This window comes from Chelonia mydas, chromosome 14 (genome assembly GCF_015237465.2).
Source record: "Chelonia mydas isolate rCheMyd1 chromosome 14, rCheMyd1.pri.v2, whole genome shotgun sequence".
NCBI classification, from domain to species: Eukaryota; Metazoa; Chordata; order Testudines; family Cheloniidae; genus Chelonia; species Chelonia mydas.
This window is the reverse complement of record NC_051254.2, coordinates 6,441,925-6,463,009: the sequence shown is the minus strand read 5'-3', so window position 1 is coordinate 6,463,009 and position 21,085 is coordinate 6,441,925. Positions and strand designations below refer to the sequence as shown.

At 47.7% G+C, this 21,085-nt stretch overlaps 1 protein-coding gene across 2 annotated transcripts in view; it reads right to left on the bottom strand.

The window, feature by feature from the left end:
* The window catches only part of WIPI1 (WD repeat domain, phosphoinositide interacting 1), a 33,226-nt gene that overhangs the window by 6,254 nt on the left and 5,887 nt on the right, over positions 1 to 21,085 (bottom strand). For both annotated transcript variants that reach the window (XM_037914618.2, XM_037914617.2), the window contains exons 3-11: positions 19,685 to 19,854; positions 14,227 to 14,323; positions 9,063 to 9,160; positions 7,998 to 8,090; positions 7,565 to 7,635; positions 5,357 to 5,464; positions 3,728 to 3,892; positions 2,994 to 3,101; positions 1,852 to 1,973 (exon numbers count right to left, since the gene is read on the bottom strand). In XM_037914618.2, coding sequence (XP_037770546.1) covers positions 1,852 to 1,973; positions 2,994 to 3,101; positions 3,728 to 3,892; positions 5,357 to 5,464; positions 7,565 to 7,635; positions 7,998 to 8,090; positions 9,063 to 9,160; positions 14,227 to 14,323; positions 19,685 to 19,854 — 1,032 coding nt within the window. The remainder of the gene's footprint in view (positions 1 to 1,851; positions 1,974 to 2,993; positions 3,102 to 3,727; positions 3,893 to 5,356; positions 5,465 to 7,564; positions 7,636 to 7,997; positions 8,091 to 9,062; positions 9,161 to 14,226; positions 14,324 to 19,684; positions 19,855 to 21,085) is intronic.

Sequence of the window (21,085 nt, the reverse complement as noted above, 5' to 3'; positions counted from 1 at the left end):
AGAAGTTGTGCCCAAGTGCATGGAGAGATGCACACCCACCCCTGCAAACTCACTCTCCCTGGCATGCATTCTGCATAAGGAAAGGAAGCAGACTGCTTGATACTAATAAACTGCTGAGGAATCACACTCCATGTTTTGGTAAAAGCTTGTCAGAGACTTTGGTCTTACTGATTTTACTCCCAAGAATTAGAAACCTGAAATATTCCTGTGTGTTTTTAATTAGGGTTATTTCTGATCACCTTAGATATAATGACAGGTTTCAGAGTAGCAGCCGAAAGCTTATGCGCAAATAAATTCGTTAGTCTCTAAGGTGCCACAAGTACTTTTTTTTTTAAGATATAATGTTCTGAAAGGCTGCTAAATGGAATCATTTATTTTAAACTGGGGAGCAGATGTGTTAAAGGTGACTGAGTCCATTAAAGCAAGCCCAGGTCCCTGTAATAAAAATCTTGTTCTATCGGCTAGTGTGTATGCAAATCTTGACGACTCGGGAGTCTAACAAGGCAGTCACCTCCTGGGCTCCTGCACCATGTTAGCGCTACTTTCTGTACGAAGAGGCGAAGTGGTTTCAATAGACTCTGTAGCGATCCTGATGCAGTACCATGGAGATCTGGCTTTTTATGAACCACCACCGTTTCAATGGTTGGACACCGATCTGACAACTGTTATTGGTAACAAATCGTAATGCAAGTGAGGATATGGTTACTGCTGTTCCCAGCGGAGTTGCAGCATAATTATGATCATTATTAATCATGCTTAGCACTTAGCTAGTGCTCCCTACTGTCAAAGCGTTGCATCGCTTTGATGACCGAAAGTTAAGTAAGAATTAGCAAATTCATCATTAGGACGCCCTGGTGAAGTAGGAAAACAACGTGGTTTTTTTTCTGTAAACTGACTGTTACCAGTTTGTCTCGCTCCTGAAAATCCAAAGACCAGACTCTTTAGAGCCAAGAATGATTTTCTCAACATGTCACTTATTTACACTGTTTAGGGTTCTTGAACATGCAGCCCAGATCCAAGGTACTGGAAACTGGTTACAAGCAAGGATGAAACACAAGATCAGGTCTGGAAAGCGTTCAAAGCTCTGAAAGGGTGTGGTGGTTATTCCAGAGAAGGGTGGGGAAAGACACATCGATTTACAGACCTAGGTGCTGCCACAGGGCTCAATGCTACAAATGAGTAGGGTGAGTAATAATGCTGAATATTTACACAGTGCTTTTAATATTCAGAGCTCTTTGAAATGCACTGTGTAGCTCCACAGATTTATCATTATTAAACCTCACAACACACCTGGGCCAGATTTATTTTACAGATAGTGTCATCTGATGCAAGAAGGTTAAGCGACTAGCTCAAGGCTACGGAGGGAGTCATTATTGGAGAGGAAATTCAAATGTAGATGTTCCCGATGCCGTCTCCTGCGCTCAGCTCACTAGAGCAAACCTCTGCCTCATGCATACACGAGCACTGGCATTTCAGAATTGGTGATCATAATAAAACACGGGCTATGGGGAAGGACAACACCATGGAACTTACAATGAACTTGATGAAACCTGTCGATGGCAATGAAATTCCTGCAGTTGGATCAGTGCAGGAGAGCCCTGAGAGACCCAAAGGGGCACTGTGTGAGCGAAAGGATTAGCCTGGGTGGACCCGATAGCAGGACAGGGTGATGGTGAAGCAGAACAAAACATCTCAACTCATTTCAATGGGCTGCAACGTGGAAAGTGCAGTGCCAGGGAAGCCTCTGCACAGTGATGCTCTTCTGTGAAAAATTCTGACTTTGCTACAATAAGCTTTCACCTGATCAGCCTTTCAGAGATGGCAAGCCCAGCTCACCTGGCATGTGCTCACCTGGCATGGATGAAGATGAAGGCATTGTACTTTGTCGGGCTACGGTTGCTGCGTAAGACTGAGGTAATGGAGGCCGGAGGTCATTTTCTTTGTTCTCACCTGTCTTTCCCAAGCCAAACAGGCTAATTGTTCGGAAGCAAGAGAAGAAATAAGAGTTAGCTTTGATCCTGGCCATTCCCCTCCTCTGTAGCAGTTCTAACAATGCCCCTGTACAAGTCACAGTGATGGGTAAAGAGCTTCTAAGCAACAGACTCATCCAGAGTTTCTGTGAGATGCCAACCCTGCTACAAAAACATTAGGAGCCCACAGAAACAAGGAAACCAAACATGAACCTGAATCAATCCATCTAGGGCCTGCGCGATGCAGGAGGTACATGGCAAGACCATCGTCACTGATGTCTGAATTAGCCGGGCATGCTAGAGCATGCTGAGCGGTCGGTTTTTACATGTGTTCTTTTTGTGGGTTTAACAGACAGTGCGTAGGCAGGTAGACAGACACATATTCTCTTCCACTTCACCCCAAAGGCTTAATATTATCCATAGCCGTGGAACCCTCTTGGGTTATTCACTTAAAATGAACACACAAATTAAAACAATCGCACAGGAGAAGACTGCACTCTGCCAGATGGCTATTTGTGCTTATGGGAGTTCCCTGTACTGCCTTGAACTATCACCCCTCTCCGATCAGTTCTAGAGCACCAGAGGGGCAGTACTTCTGCCTCTCCAGTACACGGACCACGTTCTCCAGCCAGAGGATCTGACTGCAGTGGAAGTGCTTTGGCGGTAGATCAGGGCCTCAGAATTTCAGAGATGAACAAACCTCTCCAAGGAGGTGGGCTGCAAATGACCCCCCATCCAAAAGCAGAGCGGCTCCGGGCTGAGATTTTCGCAAAGCAGCGAGTGATTGTGATGCCTCAGTGTCGGGGTGCTCAGCTGGAAACACCTGAAGGGGCAGGAAGTGCCTCGCATCTGCCCTCTGGAAATCAGACTCCTTCAAAGATTCTCAGGTTGAGCACCCAAAATCACTAGTCACTTTAAATCCTACGGTCTCATTTTCCTCTAGGATGGAGTTTCCCTTTTTAAAGATCAGTAGGTGCATCAGCAGCCAGGCCCAGTGGCTCAGAGCACCCGAGATGCGCTTACCTGTGTTTCTTAATTAAGACGCACTCTCCTCCATCTTGAGGGTCTAGGTTGTAGATGTAAAGGTGTCCGTCTGATGTTGTAACTAACAGTCGTGGTAGCTTCTGAATCCTAATAAGAAACGAAGTCATGGATCTCTGGGCTAGCAGGGCACTGTAGGAGGAATGCAGAGCTGGGCGTCTCCACCGGGGAGCCTGCCTGCCCTTCACGTGGTAGCACATGAAATTACAGCCGTGGCCAGGGTCTGACTGCCATCTTCACATACATACCTCGCACACTCCCACTGCCCTGTATAGCCCCATGATGGGCAGTGCGCACACAGCCCTGGAGCAGGGAGACAAAGGGCTAAAGCGCTGCAAGGGAGGCCAGGCATGGGGCGTGCCCGACCCCATCCAACCTGGGTCACCTGTAGTGTAGACATAGCCTTAAAGGGTCCACACAGGGGTGTGCACTGGTTTAACTAACCAATGCAGATTGGTGTGGACACAAGACCTAAGTGATCACCCAAAGTTAAGGAAGGGCTGTGCAGAGGACCTAACCTGTACCTCCACCTCTGCCTGCTACATCCCCTGGGAGGACTGTGTAAGTAACCTACATGCAGTAAATGCACCTTCAACAAGCTAACACACCACCCTTCTCTGCCTGTGCCACATCAGGAAACAATCCAGTTGTGTTCTGTGTCTACAGCACCCTTTGCCAGCTGATGGGATGAGGAGAATGCAGATGTTCCAACGTACGTGGAGAGCGTGCAGATGTTCCTTTGTCCAGAGAAGTTCAAGCGCACGGTGGCAAAGGCTCGGTCCTGGTTCATCATGTCTGATACTTGAGCAGGGAGGTAGTTGGTAGCAGCCATAAACATCTTTCCCATGTAACCACTCCAGGTGGGAGGCTCTTCTGGCCGGCTGGGGATAACAACACACCAGTCACTGAGGCTATGTGCAGTAGCTACCGCAACTAGCGTCAACCAAACAACAGAGACCAGGGCTAGTTACAATTTACATACAAATTAAAACTGGCAGAGACATCTTCCCTTTGCCAGCTTGTACAAACTGAATCACAGGAGTTCCCTGAACAGTCTTTGCATAACCCCCAATACCCATGACTTGCTTGCACCAAGAGAAAAATGTCCTACTGGTAACTTCTGCAAACCTCCCACCCCTCGCTCCCGCCAGAGAGGATTGGAGCATTAGATATGGCCAGTAAAATGGAACCTACTTTAATGCAGGCTTGCTAAAGTGGAATTCAAATGGACCAGCCCAGACAGAAAATCTACTCCCCCACCTTTGCCCCAGGGAGGATCATGGGAAAAAAAAAAAAACCCACTTTACTCGCCTGTCCAAAAGCCAAAACAAGTTACTTTCCATGGGCAGCTGGTGACCCAGCCACTGGGGGAGGCTAGCCCTTGGTCCCTCCCTCTCCCCTTCTGCCCCCGCAGGAGCCTAGAGCACCCCCACCGCAGTCCCCGGCCCCAGCACTGGGTGGCGTGGTCACAGCGTCCCCAGCCCTGGTGCTGGGCAGGCAGCGGTGCCCCAGCATCAGCCACCCAGTCCCTGCGGGAGGCAGGCTTGCCAGCCCCAACCCCAGCCAGCCTGGGCCAGGGCCGAGCGCCAGGAACTGCAGGAGGGGGTTCTGGGAGTGTAGCGTGGACAGGGTCATGCCAGGCTGTTTGAAGGGGCACAGCCTCCCCCAGCCTATGATACCTGCTGCCCCTGTTACTTTCCCTGTAAGTAGAGAGTTTTGCAAGGTTAACTTGAACAGGAGGCACTTAGAACAAAGGGCCTGTGAGGCTTTAGGGGCATGCAAAGGGGCCAGTTAGCCTGGCTAGCTCAATTCTGGCCTGTTGTAAGGGGGTGCAACGCCTATTGACTTCAGTGGGATTCCAGTGCTTATTACTAGCCTTGAATACGGTCTGTTCTATAAGACTGGATTTGGAAGCTACCTCTCTCTTATATAGCTATTTTCACCCGTAGATCTCGAAGTGCTTTACAGACAATATAGCATTTACAGGTTTCATTAGCTCCTATATAGAGAGGGGGAAACTAAGGCACAGAGCGACAATGTGACTTGCCCAAGGTCACCCTGCAGGCCAGTGACAGTGCTAGGAACAGAACCCCAAGTCGCCTGAGTCCCAAACCAGGGGTCTACCCAGTAGGCCACACTGCCCCTCCACAGCTTGATTTAAAACTGCGATGGGTCACATCAGATCTGCATGGGGAATGTGTCTCTGAGGATGGTCCTCCTGCTGGTAAGTGATGCCAGTCAGAGAACACCATGGAGCCTGCAATGTGAGACTCCAAGAACCATGGCCATTCCCATGCAGGGAAACATACCCTCTGGGGCAAGTGGCTTAGCTCAGAGCCTCTCACCTGTCTGTGGTATGTTCCAATTTAAAGATGTGCACGGTCTCGGTGTTACTTGAAGCACACAGGAACTGTGAGTCCATACTGAACACGAGAGAGCTGATGTTCACGTACCTAAGGCAGAGAAAACAAAGGGCCCGTCACCGAATGGTGCACAACCAAAAGGGACACACCACAGCAGCCACACCCAGCCACCTGTAAATCCTCTCCACTGACAGAAGACGACCCAGAGACTGGCAACCTGGTGCAACATTTTGCCCAACTAAGCCCTGGCTACGCTGCCAGGGAAGCCCTGTTAGCATCGTTTTAGCATGAACCATGATTTTTGCTGGTCAGTCGAAACACAACCCTAGAGTGGGGATGTGGCCTTGGCCCCATTACAGGAGCAGCAGAAGCTCCCTAAAAGAGAGGGGGCCACTGGTGCCTGAACCGCAGCCCCGCCCCTGGGACCGCCCCTTTCCCTGAGGCCCTGCCTCCCACATTGCTCCTTCTCCCCAAGACCCCTTTTGCCCCCCACTCACTCCTCTCCAGCCCCTGCCCCCCCATTGCTTGCCCTTACGGCCAGTAAAAAGTGATGAGGCCATGGCCACCTGCCCTTCCCCATTCCGGAGCCCCGGTACTAGGGTTACGGAGGAGTGGCACGGAGCCTCTCTGGAAACTGCCAGTCATCTCCCAGCCATGCAACACTGGGTAACAGAAGGCAAGAGCCAGGACAGTTTTGTGGCATGAGGTGGTGCTGTCACGGGGGAGGCAAAGAGTGCTCAGAGCTCCTCTATTTACTGCTCAGAGAAAAGGGGATGCCCCTTGCTTTCAACAGTGATTTCTGAGGCCTAGTCTATGCAGATTTTGTACCAGCATAACTATGTGGGTCAGGGTACAAATATAGTTATACTGGTACAATCCCTCATGTGGATGCAGTTATCCCAGGATAAAGAGGCCTTATAGCTATAGACCTTATTCTCCTTCCCGTACAAGGATAATCTAAGCTGGTATAGTTAAGCAGTACAACTTTCTAGCATCAGCAAGGCCTTAATATTGAGAAGAACCCAAAGACGTGATTCAAACTTTTTCTGACCCAGGCACTGGATCATTCAGATGCATGTTAGCTTCCTCCCCTCTGCTAGCTCTATAGGGCTGGTTTCCTGTTGCCTTACAGGGCAAGTCTACGCTACAAAATTAAGCTGACCCAAGTTACGTCGACGTACAGCCACCGCAGTAATTAAAATCGCTTTGCTCCTTGTGTCGGCAGTGCATGTCCTCACCATGAAAGCTTGCACCGATTTAACTGTGAGCGTCAGGCATTGTGGGACAGCTTCTGAAAGTCAATATAAGCAGCTCAGTGTCTGCACTGACACTGCATCAACCTAACTACATCGACTTAAGCGCTACGCCTCTCGTGGAGATGGAGTTAAGTAAGGCCTGGTCTACGCTGTGGGGTGTGAGAATCGATCTAAGTTGCGTGAATAACGTAGCTGAAGTTGACGTACTGAGATCTACTCACTGCGGTGAGTCAACAGCTGATGCTCCCCTATCGAGTCCGCCTGCGCCTCTCACTCTGGTGGAGTATCGGAGTTGACAGGAGAGCGCTCAGCCGTCTAGATTAGACACAGTAAATCGACCCCTGCTGGATCAATCGCTGCCCAGTAATGTAGACAAGCCCTAAGTGTAGCGAGCGAGTTACATCAGTGGGAGCTACATTTTAGCGTGGACGCTTACAGAGTTAGGTTGATGTAAGCGGCCTTACTTTGACCTACCTGTAGCGCAGACCAGGGCACAGTTGTTTACTTTTAGACAATGTGGGCATAAAACCCAACCAAATCAGAACAGGTAGCTTTTTAACACCCACTTGGCCCAGGCAAAGTGAGAATCAGATCTCTGTAGAATGGTATAACTATTGTAACTTCATTACTTAAAGTGGAAGTCCAATTACCTTTCCTTTCAAGTGGAGATTATACAAAGAGTCAATGTGTCCAATTTGCCTCCAATTCTCTAGAATCACCCAGTTCTGCAAGCGACTGAACTGGGTCACTCAGCTTGCCAGAGGCAAAATGGGGGAGCTACACAGCACTATCACGTTCCTACAGAAGGACAGTAACATATGCCGAAGCAGCCAAGGTCCTACATGGTCAAGAATGTCTGCAGTGAGAATGTATTTAACATGCTGTTACTTGATCCCTTTGCATGCTTGTCAACAATTTTAAGGAGTGAACCGACCTCTTCATTCCTCTTCTGAATTCGTAGAGTTTTTGCCCATCAGGTACAGAAAATACACGAATGACAGTGCCCTGTAAAAATGCAGGATAAAGGTCATGCAGCAAGCAGGGCAAACAGAAACATGCCCCTTCCTCAATGTTTTCTCTGGGGAGGTCAGAATATGCATACACCATTTTCACCTTCCCACTCAAGGATCGGTGCAAAGCAAAATCAAATCTCTTCCTCGCAACTGCGTTTCTTTCATTTGTTCCCCCCCCAGCTCCCTTCCTTCCCCTCAATCAATACTAGAGCGTCACTGACATGAAACACAGAAAGATCCACTTCCCATAGAACAAATAATCTATTTCAAATACTGGATTGCTCTGCGGATCTTCAGCAAACCTGCAAACCCACAGGTATTAAGGAGACTGCTCACAGTGGGCTTTTCACTCACTTTTTCTGAAGCGCTTGCTAACTTCGATCCTGTGGAGTTGAAGGTTATTGCAGCAAGGGGCCCATCGTGGGCAGGAATTGTGCAGACCGTTCTCTGTTGGTAAAAAGGTAACAGGAGTGTAAACCAAAGTGCGACGCCCCCGCCTGCTATCTGGGGGCACATTCCATACCTTGGGCCCCAAACCAACCTGCTTTCCATGGAGGGTTCTCCGTTCACCCTGTACTTTAGAATGTGTACTGGGTCCTAAGCAATTACATTTGATTCGTGGATGTCCCTTAAGTTCCTTTTGAGCTTAGTGCTAAATCCAGGAGGTATCTCATGCTTCCTTCCACCTCACCCCCAGTTCTCCTCCTACCAGAGCCACCATGTTTCAAAGGCAAGTTTGGGCTTGATTCCAAGTAGTGCCCAGAACTTACTACTACTCTGGCAGTTATGGGTGCTCAGCACATCTCTAAATCAGGCCACAATGTAGTGATTGCCCTCCTACCCTTCTCCTTTGACGCTTGGCACCTACCTGGGCAAAAGCAGCTCTGAACTCTGGGGACAGTTCATTCTCTGCAGAGCATTTAATATTACAAGACAATATAGATTCCTGGGATTTTACCCCAAGGAAACCCAGGCAAGGGAGGACTGGGGACTTGCTAATAATTCTCACTATATGCCACTTACTGGAGCAGCTTAAGTTGCTCACTGGCTCTTCTCTATCTGCCCTATAGCTCCTTTCATGACCATGCATTTCTCCCAGGTTGCTACGTTCAGGATGCAGGACATGAAGGTTGCTTTCCTTACTAAGGAACTAGACCACTGATCTTAAATTCAGTAATTTTGCTCTGGGCATGTCTCAGATAATTAGTTTTAACCACGTGCCATGTCTGGATGAGCAGGAGCGGAGGAGACCCCAAATCTTAGTGGCTGATTTCTGTGCAGTATGGTTATGTGAACTTCCTTTTCTCTCTCTCTCTTATTAAAAAAGCTCAGCTGGGCATTTCTGTAGCTGTCTTTGTTTACTCAACACAGACTATTTTCTGTCCATGCCCTGAAACCCTCTAGTCACTTTACACCTACCAAATTATTTCCGTCATAAAGCACAATCTCCCCAATAGTCGAGCTGCCAGGGTATGCCAAGTAGGAGTTGGAATGGTTGATAGAAAGTGCACATAAACCTAGCAAGACATGAAGGCAAAGAAAAATGCCGTCAGGTATAGGGTGAGCACACACAATAAAACTGAATGGTTACAGTCAGCAACAGAAACGCTGGATTTTCAAGCTCCATTGCGTCGGGGGGGGGGGGGGGGAGCGTCCAGCCACACATAACATCTGGGGTTTCCCTAAGAGTGGGCTGGAAATCACAAGGAAATTCCTCGACTCTGGTGACACCTACTGGCATGTGAGGGTAGGGCTCTCTTCTTCCACTGACAGCCCTCCAAGATGCTTTTAAAGAGTGTGTGTGTGTGGGGGCGGGGAGGCGGAGGGTGAGAAAACCTGGATTTGTGCTGGAAATGGCCCAACTTGATGATCACTTTAGACAAGCTATTACCAGCAGGAGAGTGGGGTGGGAGGAGGTATTGTTTCATGGTCTCTGTGTATATAATGTCTTCTGCAGTTCCACAGTATGCATCCGATGAAGTGAGCTGTAGCTCACGAAAGCTCATGCTCAAATAAACTGGTTAGTCTCTAAGGTGCCACAAGTATTCCTTTTCTTTTTGCGAATACAGACTAACACGGCTGTTACTCTGAAACCTTTAAAGAGGATTCTTTCTTAAAGGTCAATATTGGGTCCAGTTTCTCCCCCTTCATCTGAATTACCACCCTTGGGAATGGAGAGAGTAAATCACTTGCAACATTTCAAAGGGCTCTCTCTAGCTATGTCCTTATCTAACCCCTGTCACTGCGTATCCAAGCCCCTCACAATCACTAATGGATTTTAGTCTCACAACACCCCTGTGCAATAGAGAAGCATCATCCCCATTTTATAAATGGGGCAGAGGGTAATAAGTGATTTCGCCCCAGCTCACATGGGAAGCCTATGGCTGAGCTGGAAACCGAATCCAGATCTTGTGAGTCCCAATCTAGCACCCCATCCACTAGGCCATCTTTCCTACCCTCATGTGAGTCTCAGGGGTAGCTGAAGTGACATTTTGGGTGCCTCCAAGCTGTTCTCGGGGCTGGCTGCAGCGTTTGCAGGACCTTGTGCAGAGTACACCACATGGCATGCCAGCCCATCTCCAGTAACCTCACGTGCCACCTCTTGGGGGAGTGTCTGGCTGCAGGGCAAGAGCCCAGATGCTTATCAGATGGTAACAGGGTTCATTCTAGGGTATTGCACGCTCGGCCTATGGCCCATCCCTGCCCGCTCTGCCCATGTACTGAAATGAATCTTGGTTCTTTCCACCCTCAAACGCACACTGCAGCTGCTGTTAGAATGTAGCGGACTGCTAGCCCTGTGAGAACATGGATTTCTGATTTAGTGGGTTCGTAAAACCTCACTGAGCACGGCTAGGAAGGTGCCACATGTCAGGGAGGCTGCAGAGTTAAAGGCTATTTGTCATCCGGCCAGCTTGTGTGCTCAGCTCTCCAAACAGGAAATGCACCTCCCCCCCACCCACACTTCATGGGGCTGGTCATGCCAGGATACTGCCTTGGCAAATGCCCAACAGCAGTGCAGGATTAGCTGCAGCTAGTGTTTCAGATCATTGTTTAACTGAACAAAAGCCTCAACTGAACAGCAGCATCCAATAGCCTGAGATATCCCTTTATCAATCTAGGGTATTTATACAGTGCTAGTCACTGCTCTACCTTGGACTGAGGCGAGCTGCAGCCATATAAACTTGACAGCAGTGGGAAAAGCATTTTAAATAACACAAGGCAGCTGATAAAGCCTGAACAATGTGATCTGGGGGGGCGAAGGGGGCAGAAATGAAATCAAGGATATACCAGAGACTTTTTGATAACAAGTGCAGATAAAAGGTCAAAGAGATAAGAAACGAGTTCCCTCAAAAGGAAGGCCTTGGCTATCAGTCATTACCGTTTAAAGGCAACAACGGAGACTGTTCCGTGAAACAGTTTCCTGTCAGGCTGGAGAGGACACAGGATCTAGAGAATTTTCAAGATTAAGAAGCTGAGTTCCGAGTCAATCGTGCCCTGCTACAGGCCTGTCTGGAAGACTCAAACAGGAAACCAGGCCAGGGAAAAAGAAGAATACAAATACACAGAGCTGACCTCTTTAAGGCACAAAGAGCACCATAGCCACTGAGGTAGAGGTGCAACGCGTCCGATTTCTTCCGACGGTGCAGGACAATCTCATCTCAGAGTATTCAAATTACACAGTGAAGGGCTCCCAAACTAAGCAAACATGGGCCCCGATTCGGAGTGCTGCTCAGGATGGGGCAGATGTGGCAAGCTCCATGCTACCTCAGGGACTGTCAGACTCCAGGGATCAGTCCAGTCCTTAGCATAACTGAGTAGTCTGAGGGTGGCCCAGAGCAAAAAGGGGCTGCAGGAGTCAGGGGAAGACCAGTTTGACTTAAGTTGAAATTGAACTGTGCTGTTAGTTTAATAAACCAGAACCCACAAAGGGGTGTTGCTTGATACAGGAGAGCCTTGATGCAGTTACTGGATCCAGGAAGGGGAAACTGAAGCAGAGGCCGGGCCTGATGCTACAGTTTCTGAGAGAGAGAGGAGGGAAACGAAAAATCAGAGATGGGCCGAGTTCAAGTCTCCAGGCAATATGGCTCTTCCCGGACCAGGGAAAGAGCAGTAAGAGAACAGTCTGTTGGAAGAGGCTTCCCTGTGAGAGCAGAATGTCCTGCCAGGGTCAATATACTGCAGCCATCCCACTGCTGAGCAACTGACATCATTGGTAAAAATGCAACTGGCCTAATTACAACTCCCCACTGACATGATCTTGTAGCCTTTGAATGGATCTGAGCACCATGAACTCAGGAATCAGTTTCCTGCCTCTGGCACAGATTCACTCTGTGGCTTTGGGGGATTCATTAACCTTCCTGCCCAGTTTCCCCCATCTGCAGAATAGGGCTGTGCTCCCTCTCCTCCCTCACAGTGGTGGCTGGAGACGACTTGTTAGCAGCCTGTAAAGCTCTTGGGAGATGAAAAGCACTCAGTGTGCTAAGTGCTGTTAGCACTCCAATAACCAAGGGTGGCTCCCTCGCACTTGAAATCCACGGTCAGACTCACCCTAGTTGGGCATTTACCTGTGCTGAGGAAGATGTCAAAACGTGACTGAGAAGGCAACACTAATCAGATGCAACCTTCCTGGAAAGCCTCTCTGTGGAACCACAGCAGGAAACGTTGTTTCGCCAACACTTGGTTGCAGTGAGTTTGTGGAGAGAGTTATTGAGAACATTTCCCGTCCAAGGACACTGGCTGTGCATGCATGGTTTGCTGTATGCTGCAAACCCCCTCTTAATGCCTTCATCAATATACTGACTGACTGCCCTGGACTTTCAGATAATCCATGTTATCATTGCGTGCTGTTGCTTTTGAAACAAGACGATGATCCTTTCAGGCTACTAGAGAACAATGGCATGCCTGGGTGTGTGTCCCCCTTGGATTTAAAAAAAAAAAAAAAAAATTAAATTATATGTGAAGCTTTAGTATGTTTAATCCTCAGCAAGGGACCATCTGTTAGGAGACTAAAGTAGGTCATTCTGGAGGGCCAGACACTGTGTCCCCAGAAAGCCAAGGAGCCCAGCATTCGTTCCATGGAGATGAATTGCATCAGCGACTCTACAATGAGAGATGCCACAATCCATGGCTGTGACATCAGAACAGTGTACAGAGGAACCCACCTTAAGCAGCCACTGCAGACTGCCCTCCTACCACCAAAATAAATCATTGGCTAGTGGATAAAGAGCTGGATTCCCCCTAAGTAGGACAGGGGGGGATTCAGCTGAGGGAAGCCCAGGTGGGTTCTGCTGCCGCCTTCCCTCTATGAGGTTGCCACGGGCAAGGAGGGGCGTTAAGTTGTGGCCAGGCTCCACAGGAACTCTTCTGGCAGAGGCTGCTCAGAGAGATGGACTGAATTCGTGCAGTCCCTAGACATACTGGCCACACCCCACTCCCGGCCCAGCACTGTACACTTCTGGGGCTGGCCCCATGCAGGTCCCTGGCAGAAGAGTCGTTGCAAGGACTTTCCACTATGGTAAACACCTTCCTGGCTGCCACAGGCCTCTGTTAGGGTGTACACTGGCTTGGAGAGAATCTGGGCCATGGTCTAACTAGAAGTCTATAATGAAGTGTCAAGCTACATGACCCTGTGTGGAGGTACAGAGCTATTCTGCTGACTCACCCTGGCAGCAAAAGCAGCTGGGTCTCATTTGCACAGGAACACAAAAGGCTGGGAGCATATCTGAAGTAAGACAGAAGAAAGAGCAGGAAGTCCTGAAGGGAGAAATTCTAATCCTCCCATTCAGGAAGGATCTCGTGGGGTGAAGTCTAAGTATGGTCCTACCTTAAGACTTTGTGACTTTATGTAAAAATAAAGGCAAACTCCAGGAAGGTTAAGATGTGGGAGAGGAGCATGTCAGGGCCATCTGATTGTACGGCTGAAGTAAATTATGCTGGGAATTTTAGGGATACTTTTAAGTGGTTGCTTGAGACAGAATGTTGCCTGTTGGAGGTCAGCTATGGAAGAGATTTTGGTGTAGGCTGGATCCTGGGGTTAGAGCAGTCAGACATGTCAGTTATACATGCATCCTGTACTTCCAAGGTCCTCAGCTAAAAACCTAATACTCGGAGAACAAAATCCCTTTCCTTTTACCATAACTCACATCAGAGTGTCGATCTTAGCCAACCCATGTTTGGGAATTTAAAGGCAGCCATGTATTATACAATCTACAACAAGAGTATTGCAGTGAGATAAATGCAGTTAGACCGAGTCCTAGCAGTGTTGCCAGAGTCCTTCAATGAAGTTATTTCCTTGTAACTTGGTGCAGTTCACCCATTCAGCTGTGCACCCTCTCCACCCCTGGTTCCCGCTCCCCCAGCTCTGCATTGCTGGGACAAGGCTCCTCTCACACGTACAGGTCACTGGTAAGATTTACTCTCTTCAGTGCATTTCTGGATTCTACATGCTAAACTAAATACATTAGTAAGAATGCCGACACTGACTTGATTTAAATTCTTACAGTGAAGTTTCAGATCTGTGGAGCTCTCTGCTGAACACCTGGCTTGTCATTAGTTTCCTTTGATCAGATCTCCCTTTACTTACCTGTTGCATTTGGAGGGGTATCCAGGATTGTCTTCAAAAGCTTCATGTCCTTAATGTTATGAATATAAATTGACTCCTCCAGGCAAACAATCAGCCTCTGCAACAAAACAGTCGACAGATACAGAACCACAACTTGTTAACCCTCCCCCTATACACACAAAACATGTCAGCAGGTGCCAGTTACATTTGTCTTTCACAGCGAAGTTCACACTTTCACTCAGGCCCTTGCAATCAGAGAGAGTTACCAGGCATCTCTGAACTCCAAAATGGATCAGAGAGATGAAGATCTTCCTCTCAAATCCGTTGCAATTGAGAAGCCCTCGGTTTTACACCACATGGCTGCAAAGAACTGCCTGCATTTGGAACCAAGATTACACCCCCTAATCTTTTTTGACTTGACTTTATGAGAGAATTGATTTTAAAGAGCACTTGCAAATGTACAGTGCTGTGGGAATGCTATGGATTATCTGGGTGCAGCCAGTGGTCTCATAATACCACAGAGTTTCATTCCTTCCCCACCCAAACCATGCTTTTCCTTTTAACATTTCTCTCTTTGTGGCTTCTTTAGTAGCAGGACACTTTACAATCATAGAAATTAGAGGGGAAAGAGGCTGTTAGATCCTTTCTAGTCTATTTCCTCCACAGCGTGGCCTTGCTCCCTGCAATACACTCACTCTAACTTTGTCCAATCTAGTTGAAAATGTCCAAGTGATGAGGCTCCCACCGCTTCCAAAAGAAGCGCCTGCCACTCGTGGATGCCGTCTAACTCAGAATCAGGGAGCACGATCTATCTTCTGCTTCCCGCTCCAGGGCTGCCTATGGCAGTGGTCTCCAAAGTGGGGTGCGCAAGACCATCCGTGGGGGTGCGCGGCAGGAGGCGCGCACCGAAGAAGTGCCACCGGCAGGCCGGCCCCTCCCCCCGCGCCGTCCTGGGCGGCAGGCCGGTGGCAGCTCTTTATTTTGCTTCCCCAGAGCTGGCCCTGGGGGTGCACAATTCAAAAAGTTCGGAGACCCCTGGTCTATGGCATAGCCAAGCCGTGGGCCGGCATTCAAGTTCCAACCAGGGGACACACATTGCAGGGTGGCTGATTTGCTCAGTGGGAACAACAGAGGAGAAACACTTTATTTTGGCAGTAGGATAGGGAATGACAGCTAATGTCAGCTGCACCATCTCCATCTGATTGTGCTGTTCGTCCATTCACCCACCTAGCCTGAAGCCACTCGCAATACTGATGGCAAGGAACACAGGAATTCCCCAGAGCTGTATCTAGTGTGGTCATGATGTTAACGTTAGGGCCCTGATCACGCAGCACTGAGCCTCAAAACAGTGGCACTGTAATCAGACATTTGTCACCAAGGTATTCTGCACTGAAAAGTAACGGAGAGGGAGCTCTGGGCAGCTGAGGGCCTATTTTCAGAAGCATTGAGCACCTGCAGCTCCCCCGAGCATCAATGGAAATGGCAGGTGCTCAGCCTCTCTGAAAACCTGGCACTAAAAGGCCAGGCCAGAACCTTCAGACCTGGGTGCCTGCAGCGGCAGGTGCTTCCATGCCTTTGGCCATCAGGCCACTTATTTAAGGGCTATATATGGATTTCAGTGACTAACTTTAGACACCCATGTTTGAAAACCTTGGCGAGTAACTACAGGCTCAACCAATGATACTTGAAATCAAAGCCTTCTTATAAGAGAAGCTTCTATTCCTGCTAACCACAGCAGCCCATACTTTGTTTCCCAAAACCATTTAGGATTTCCAGGGAGGCATGCGTTTAGCATAATTTCAATGGCACTTTCCAAAAGAACAGCCCTCGACTTTATAATGGAGACTTGAAAATAAAGCGTGTTAAGTGTATGGTATGCAAAGGCGTTTCAAGGCTTCACAGAGTTCTACAATACAATGCTGCTGATATACAGGCAGAGAGAAGCACAGGGAGAGACGTATGTGCCTGGGGGAGAATGCAAATAGGTTTTCAGATGTGAGATGGAGCGTCTGAGGGGCAGAAATACAACAAAGCTGTTTCAGGTGACAGGAGCTCCGGACGAGAAATTTCCCGTACCAAGAAGAACAAGATCCTAGGAAGGCAGACACCAGGTGAATGGTGGGAGCAGGGAGGGAGGCCTGAACAAGTCCATGGAGAGTTTCAGACAAAAGGCCTAATTCTCCATTGCTCTGCCCCTTGAGCTGTCATTAACACCAGCATCAGATGAGAGTGGGAGTGTTTGCCCCCCACTTTGCACTGGTGTAAAGCACTGCACAAGAGGCAAGCAATGGAGAGTTGGGCCGAAGAAGGGCAGGTTTGAGCGGCTGAAACGGATGAGGAGCTAGTGGAGGCGTTTGCACGTCTTGCTCAGATGCTTGGGGATGGTGCCTTAGAACTGTGTGTAGTAATTCCTGGGGTGAGAGACGGAACTATAATCAATACAGCGTACATTCTGTAGAATGTATCGCTTCTGTTGCTTACTGCTCCATGGCACTTTCCTCTACGCTTTCATTTAGATACCAACAAACGGACTAGTTATCTTGACCTGCACACTGAGAAGGAACGAGGGTCCTTCTGTTAAGTACATCAAAAGGATTCGGCAGCAGGACTGCAGCCAAGAGATCCAAGGAAAACACAGGGAATTTTCATTAAAACATAAACACTGCTTCTCACTAGTCAAAAGCACAAGCCCCTGCTCCAGCATTTAAAAAAAAAAAATAAAAAAATCTTGTTTTTCACCACGTACAAGTAATAAGAGGGTTGGAAACAAAGTGTTTCCATGAATCAACAGCAACTGAGAGTCTAATTCAAATGGATTCTTCAGTATGAATAACAAAGATTTTCCACTAAGAGATCAAACCAAAAGACAAAACTGTTTGCCCAAAGAGAGCTGTTCTTATTTAAACTTCCACGGCTGACAGCGATTCTCTGACTTGGATGGGTTTTACACTACGATGGACTTTCTCCAGTGCAGTATGGTTTCCATACTCAAATCCAAGACAAGCGTTTTCAGAGTAACATAGTGAATGCATAAGCTGATCTCCACCAGATTAACTCGCAAGAGGGGCTAGATTAGTCCCCTGAAGTCAGAGTTACACCACAGATAAATTTGGCCCAGGTTGTACTGATTTCACGGTGCAATGCACGGAAACAAAATGCATTCATGATGGGGGATCTGGGCCACCTTGTGTCCAGTATTTAGAGACATTTTTGTGCACGCTCTCTCAGATATTTGGGTGAGCCAGCAATTCTGTCATATAGCATCCTGCAAACAGTCTAGATGAATCTGCTTCACACACATTTTTAGGAGACAAGGTGGGGGAGGTAATACCTTTTATTGGACCAATTTCTCTTGGTGAGAGAGAAAAGCTTTCAAAGACAAGCTCTTTGAAGAGCTCTGTGTAAGCTCAAAAGTTTCTCTCTCTCACCAACAGAAGTTGGTCCAATAGAAAATACTACCTTGTCTCCCTAATATCTGGAACCAGCATGGCTACAACACTGTATATACATTTTAATGACAGCTGATATGAAATAAACAGTTATGCCCAATGGCAAGCATGAGAGGGTGTGCGTTCTCATTCGCTAGGTATGGAACAGCTCTCATCCCATGTGACAAATGAACGTCTTCAAAACTCCCTTTTGCTTATTTCTCCTGTGCTGACCTGGTACTGTCTGTTCTCCAGGGCTGGGTCATAACCATTTTGTATTGCATCCATCTGGGCTAGAGCATTCGGCTTCTCAGGACAGTGACTTTATCACTAGAATAATGCAGTTCTTCCTTCATATTCGTCTTTGACACTTACACCATCTATCCATGTGTCTGAGCACCTCCATCTTGAATGTCTTTATCCTCATAACCCCCGCAGGAGACAGGACAGTGCAATTGCTCCCAATTTATAGCTAGGGGACTAAGGCACAGGGAGACCAAGTGACTTGCAATGAACCTGGGTCTCCCAAGTCCCAAGCCAGTGCCCTAACCACTGTACCATCCTTCCTCCATGGCATCCTTCTGGCCCATGAGACTGCACAGGGGAGTAAACACCACCAAACTGAATGGTAGGCTCCTAGAACTACACTGAAATTTGCAATACATAAATTAGAACTCAAAAGGAAGTGATGATTTTACCAGATCCTCTTACCTGCCACAATACATTTCAGTGAAGAAATTAATTTAGTACAAAGTTAATTACAGTATAGCACAAGCTATAGGAAGCCCGTGATCATACAAAACTTTACTAGAAACTCAAGACAGGGCTTGCCTGTTGGAGATGCTTACTGCAGATTTCACTATTGCTAACCTAGAAACGGCTGATTATATACAATTATACAGTCTGTTTATTTTTGTATTGTAATATACTCCACTCTTTATAACCGATAATGTCTTTTGGAAGAGATTATGGAAAAAAGAAGACTTTAAATCCTAAAAAAACAACAGAGAGCTGCTAGGACACAGGATAAGTGCAGCAGTGACAGAACGAGGAGTAATGGTCTCAAGTTGCAGTGTGGGAGGTTTAGGTTGGATATTAGGAAAAACTTTTTCACTAGGAGGGTGGTGAAGCGCTGGAATGTGTTACCTAGGGAGGTGGTAGAATCTCCTTCCTTTGAAGTTTTTAAGGTCAGGCTTGACAAAGCCCTGGCTGGGATGATTCAGTTGGGGATTGGTCCTGCTTTGAGCAGGAGGTTGGACTAGATGACCTCCTGAGGGCCCTTCCAACCCTGATCTTCTATGATTCAAAGCTTTCTTCAGCATGACTCAGGTACTAGCTACACTTTTAAAAAACACAGCGAGGCTATGAGCTGCTGATGGATGCTAGTTGAGACATCAGCCTTTAGGCGAAGTTCAAATTACACCCAGGCTTGTGTTATTAACTTTGACTATGTTATCTGTGACAAAGATGCCACTGTAGGTCAGAAGCCAGAGCACGGCATCCAGGGAGAAGATGTGGTAGAAAAAAAAAGTTTACATGCCTTTGGAGCATGCGATTTTGTTTAATTGGAACAGCTTCGTTTAACTGCTTACTGCTGTGTAAACTGAGCGTAGCTAATTTATCATCTTCCAATTTAAAGTTCACCAGCAACATTTTGCCATCACATAGCATCCCATCCCACATGGAGTTATTGTAAGGAAATGTAGGAAGGAATGTATTTAAAACATACATTTCACTAAGGGACATGCCTGAGCCATATTCAGAGGGGATGCAAGTTATGTATTGTTAAGTAGATGTAACTGAGTGACAGAGTCTAAGGGCTAAAGCAGTTCAAGATGTAGATCACCTGTGGGTACCAGTAGGTATGAAAGTGCCTCTCTGACCTCTCCTTTTTGCACAGAGGAGAGCATAAGGCTAAAGGAAGAGGGTATAACCTCACAGAAGTCAATGGAGCAAGAACGACCTAAAACCAGAGCGAGGTGTGGGCAGAGTCAGGCCTATTGTGTTTAGACTTAGTTGACTATTAATGCACAAGTAATCGATGCCCTTACCTGCCGATTCAGCCGGATGGACAGGATGTTGCTGGAATAGCTATAGTTGCAGATCTCAGTCCCTTTTTTGAAGTGATAGACGTTCATTTGCCGAGGCTTGGTGTGACTTACTACGACCACCAGGCTGCTGGAGAAGAGGCGCTCCACGACGTAAACATCCAGGATTTCATCTGCTCAGCCAAAAGAAAGTGAGAAGGATATTTTTATCTTGGGTCTGGCTCTTAAAGAGTAAAATCCCCCATGCATTGTGCTTAGCTCAGGAGCTGAAGGGTTAAGTGCTTAGTCATGACAGTTCTGCTTTTATTAACAATTACCCTTCCTTGGCATGGCTGCATCTAGGCCTTCTGATGGGGTGTGCACTGGGCCCAGACAGGAAAGGGTTAATTGGTCTTTCCTTTGGAGACAGGAACTTAGTGCCTGAAATACCTGCCACAAATGACTAGCCTCATTTGGGCCCTCCAGCTGTAGTTAATCAGGAGGGAACAGGATATAGCAGGGAATGAGCCCTGCCTCCTAGGTGTTTACCTTAATCCAGGGAAATACATCCCCTGTAAGGAGCTTCTCTAGCTCCCTCCCAGGACAAGAGATGAATCTGTGAGCGGACAGATTAGGACTTCCTGAGGCAGGAGACAAGCAGGGCGTGGTCTGTTATTTCCTGTAACTACATGCTGCACTGTCCTGGGCTCCCTGAGGAAAGGGATGGCCTAAAGATAAGACAAGACACAGGATATTCTCTTCCTCCCCAACCGCACAGTGGCCAAGGGCCATCATGGTACTTTGGTTGACTTTCTCTAAATAAAGAGGGCTCTTTCTCTTAGCACCACAATCCCTCCTCCTCAGTACACCCAGATAACCTGGGAGAAGTGCCTCCTTTTTCACTCCAGCTGCAGGCAGCGAATTTTCTACATGATCCCTGCACTGACCCATGCTGCGGGCAGACCTGTGCTAGCTCCAATCTTGTTTAAACGCTATTCTTGTGCTTGACCTGGATTACAATATTTTAAGTGGGGTGTAAAAACAACAGGCAACTCTGGAGATAACAATATTCTAGTATGGGCTCTCTAACTAGTGTGGATCAGGACTGTCCCCCTAAAGTATGCCAGCCAGCCTGTGCTCCTGGTCTCTTGTACATTGTCACTTATACCATTTTGGGGATCCTGTTAGCATCACAGACTACACTGTTGTATTAAAACGCTCTTCCAGCTGCCACTGTTAGTGGAACCAAACAGTGTTTCCGAAGGCTGCAGAAATCCATGATTATAGCCTGTTTCAGGAACCCTGTGTGGTTCCAGCTGTGCTGGGAGACTAAAATCTCGCTATCTGTTGGGACTACCATGTTTCTAGTAGGTGACCCCCAATCTGGTTGACAAAATAGTGTAATTTGACAAAGGGCCTCAGGTG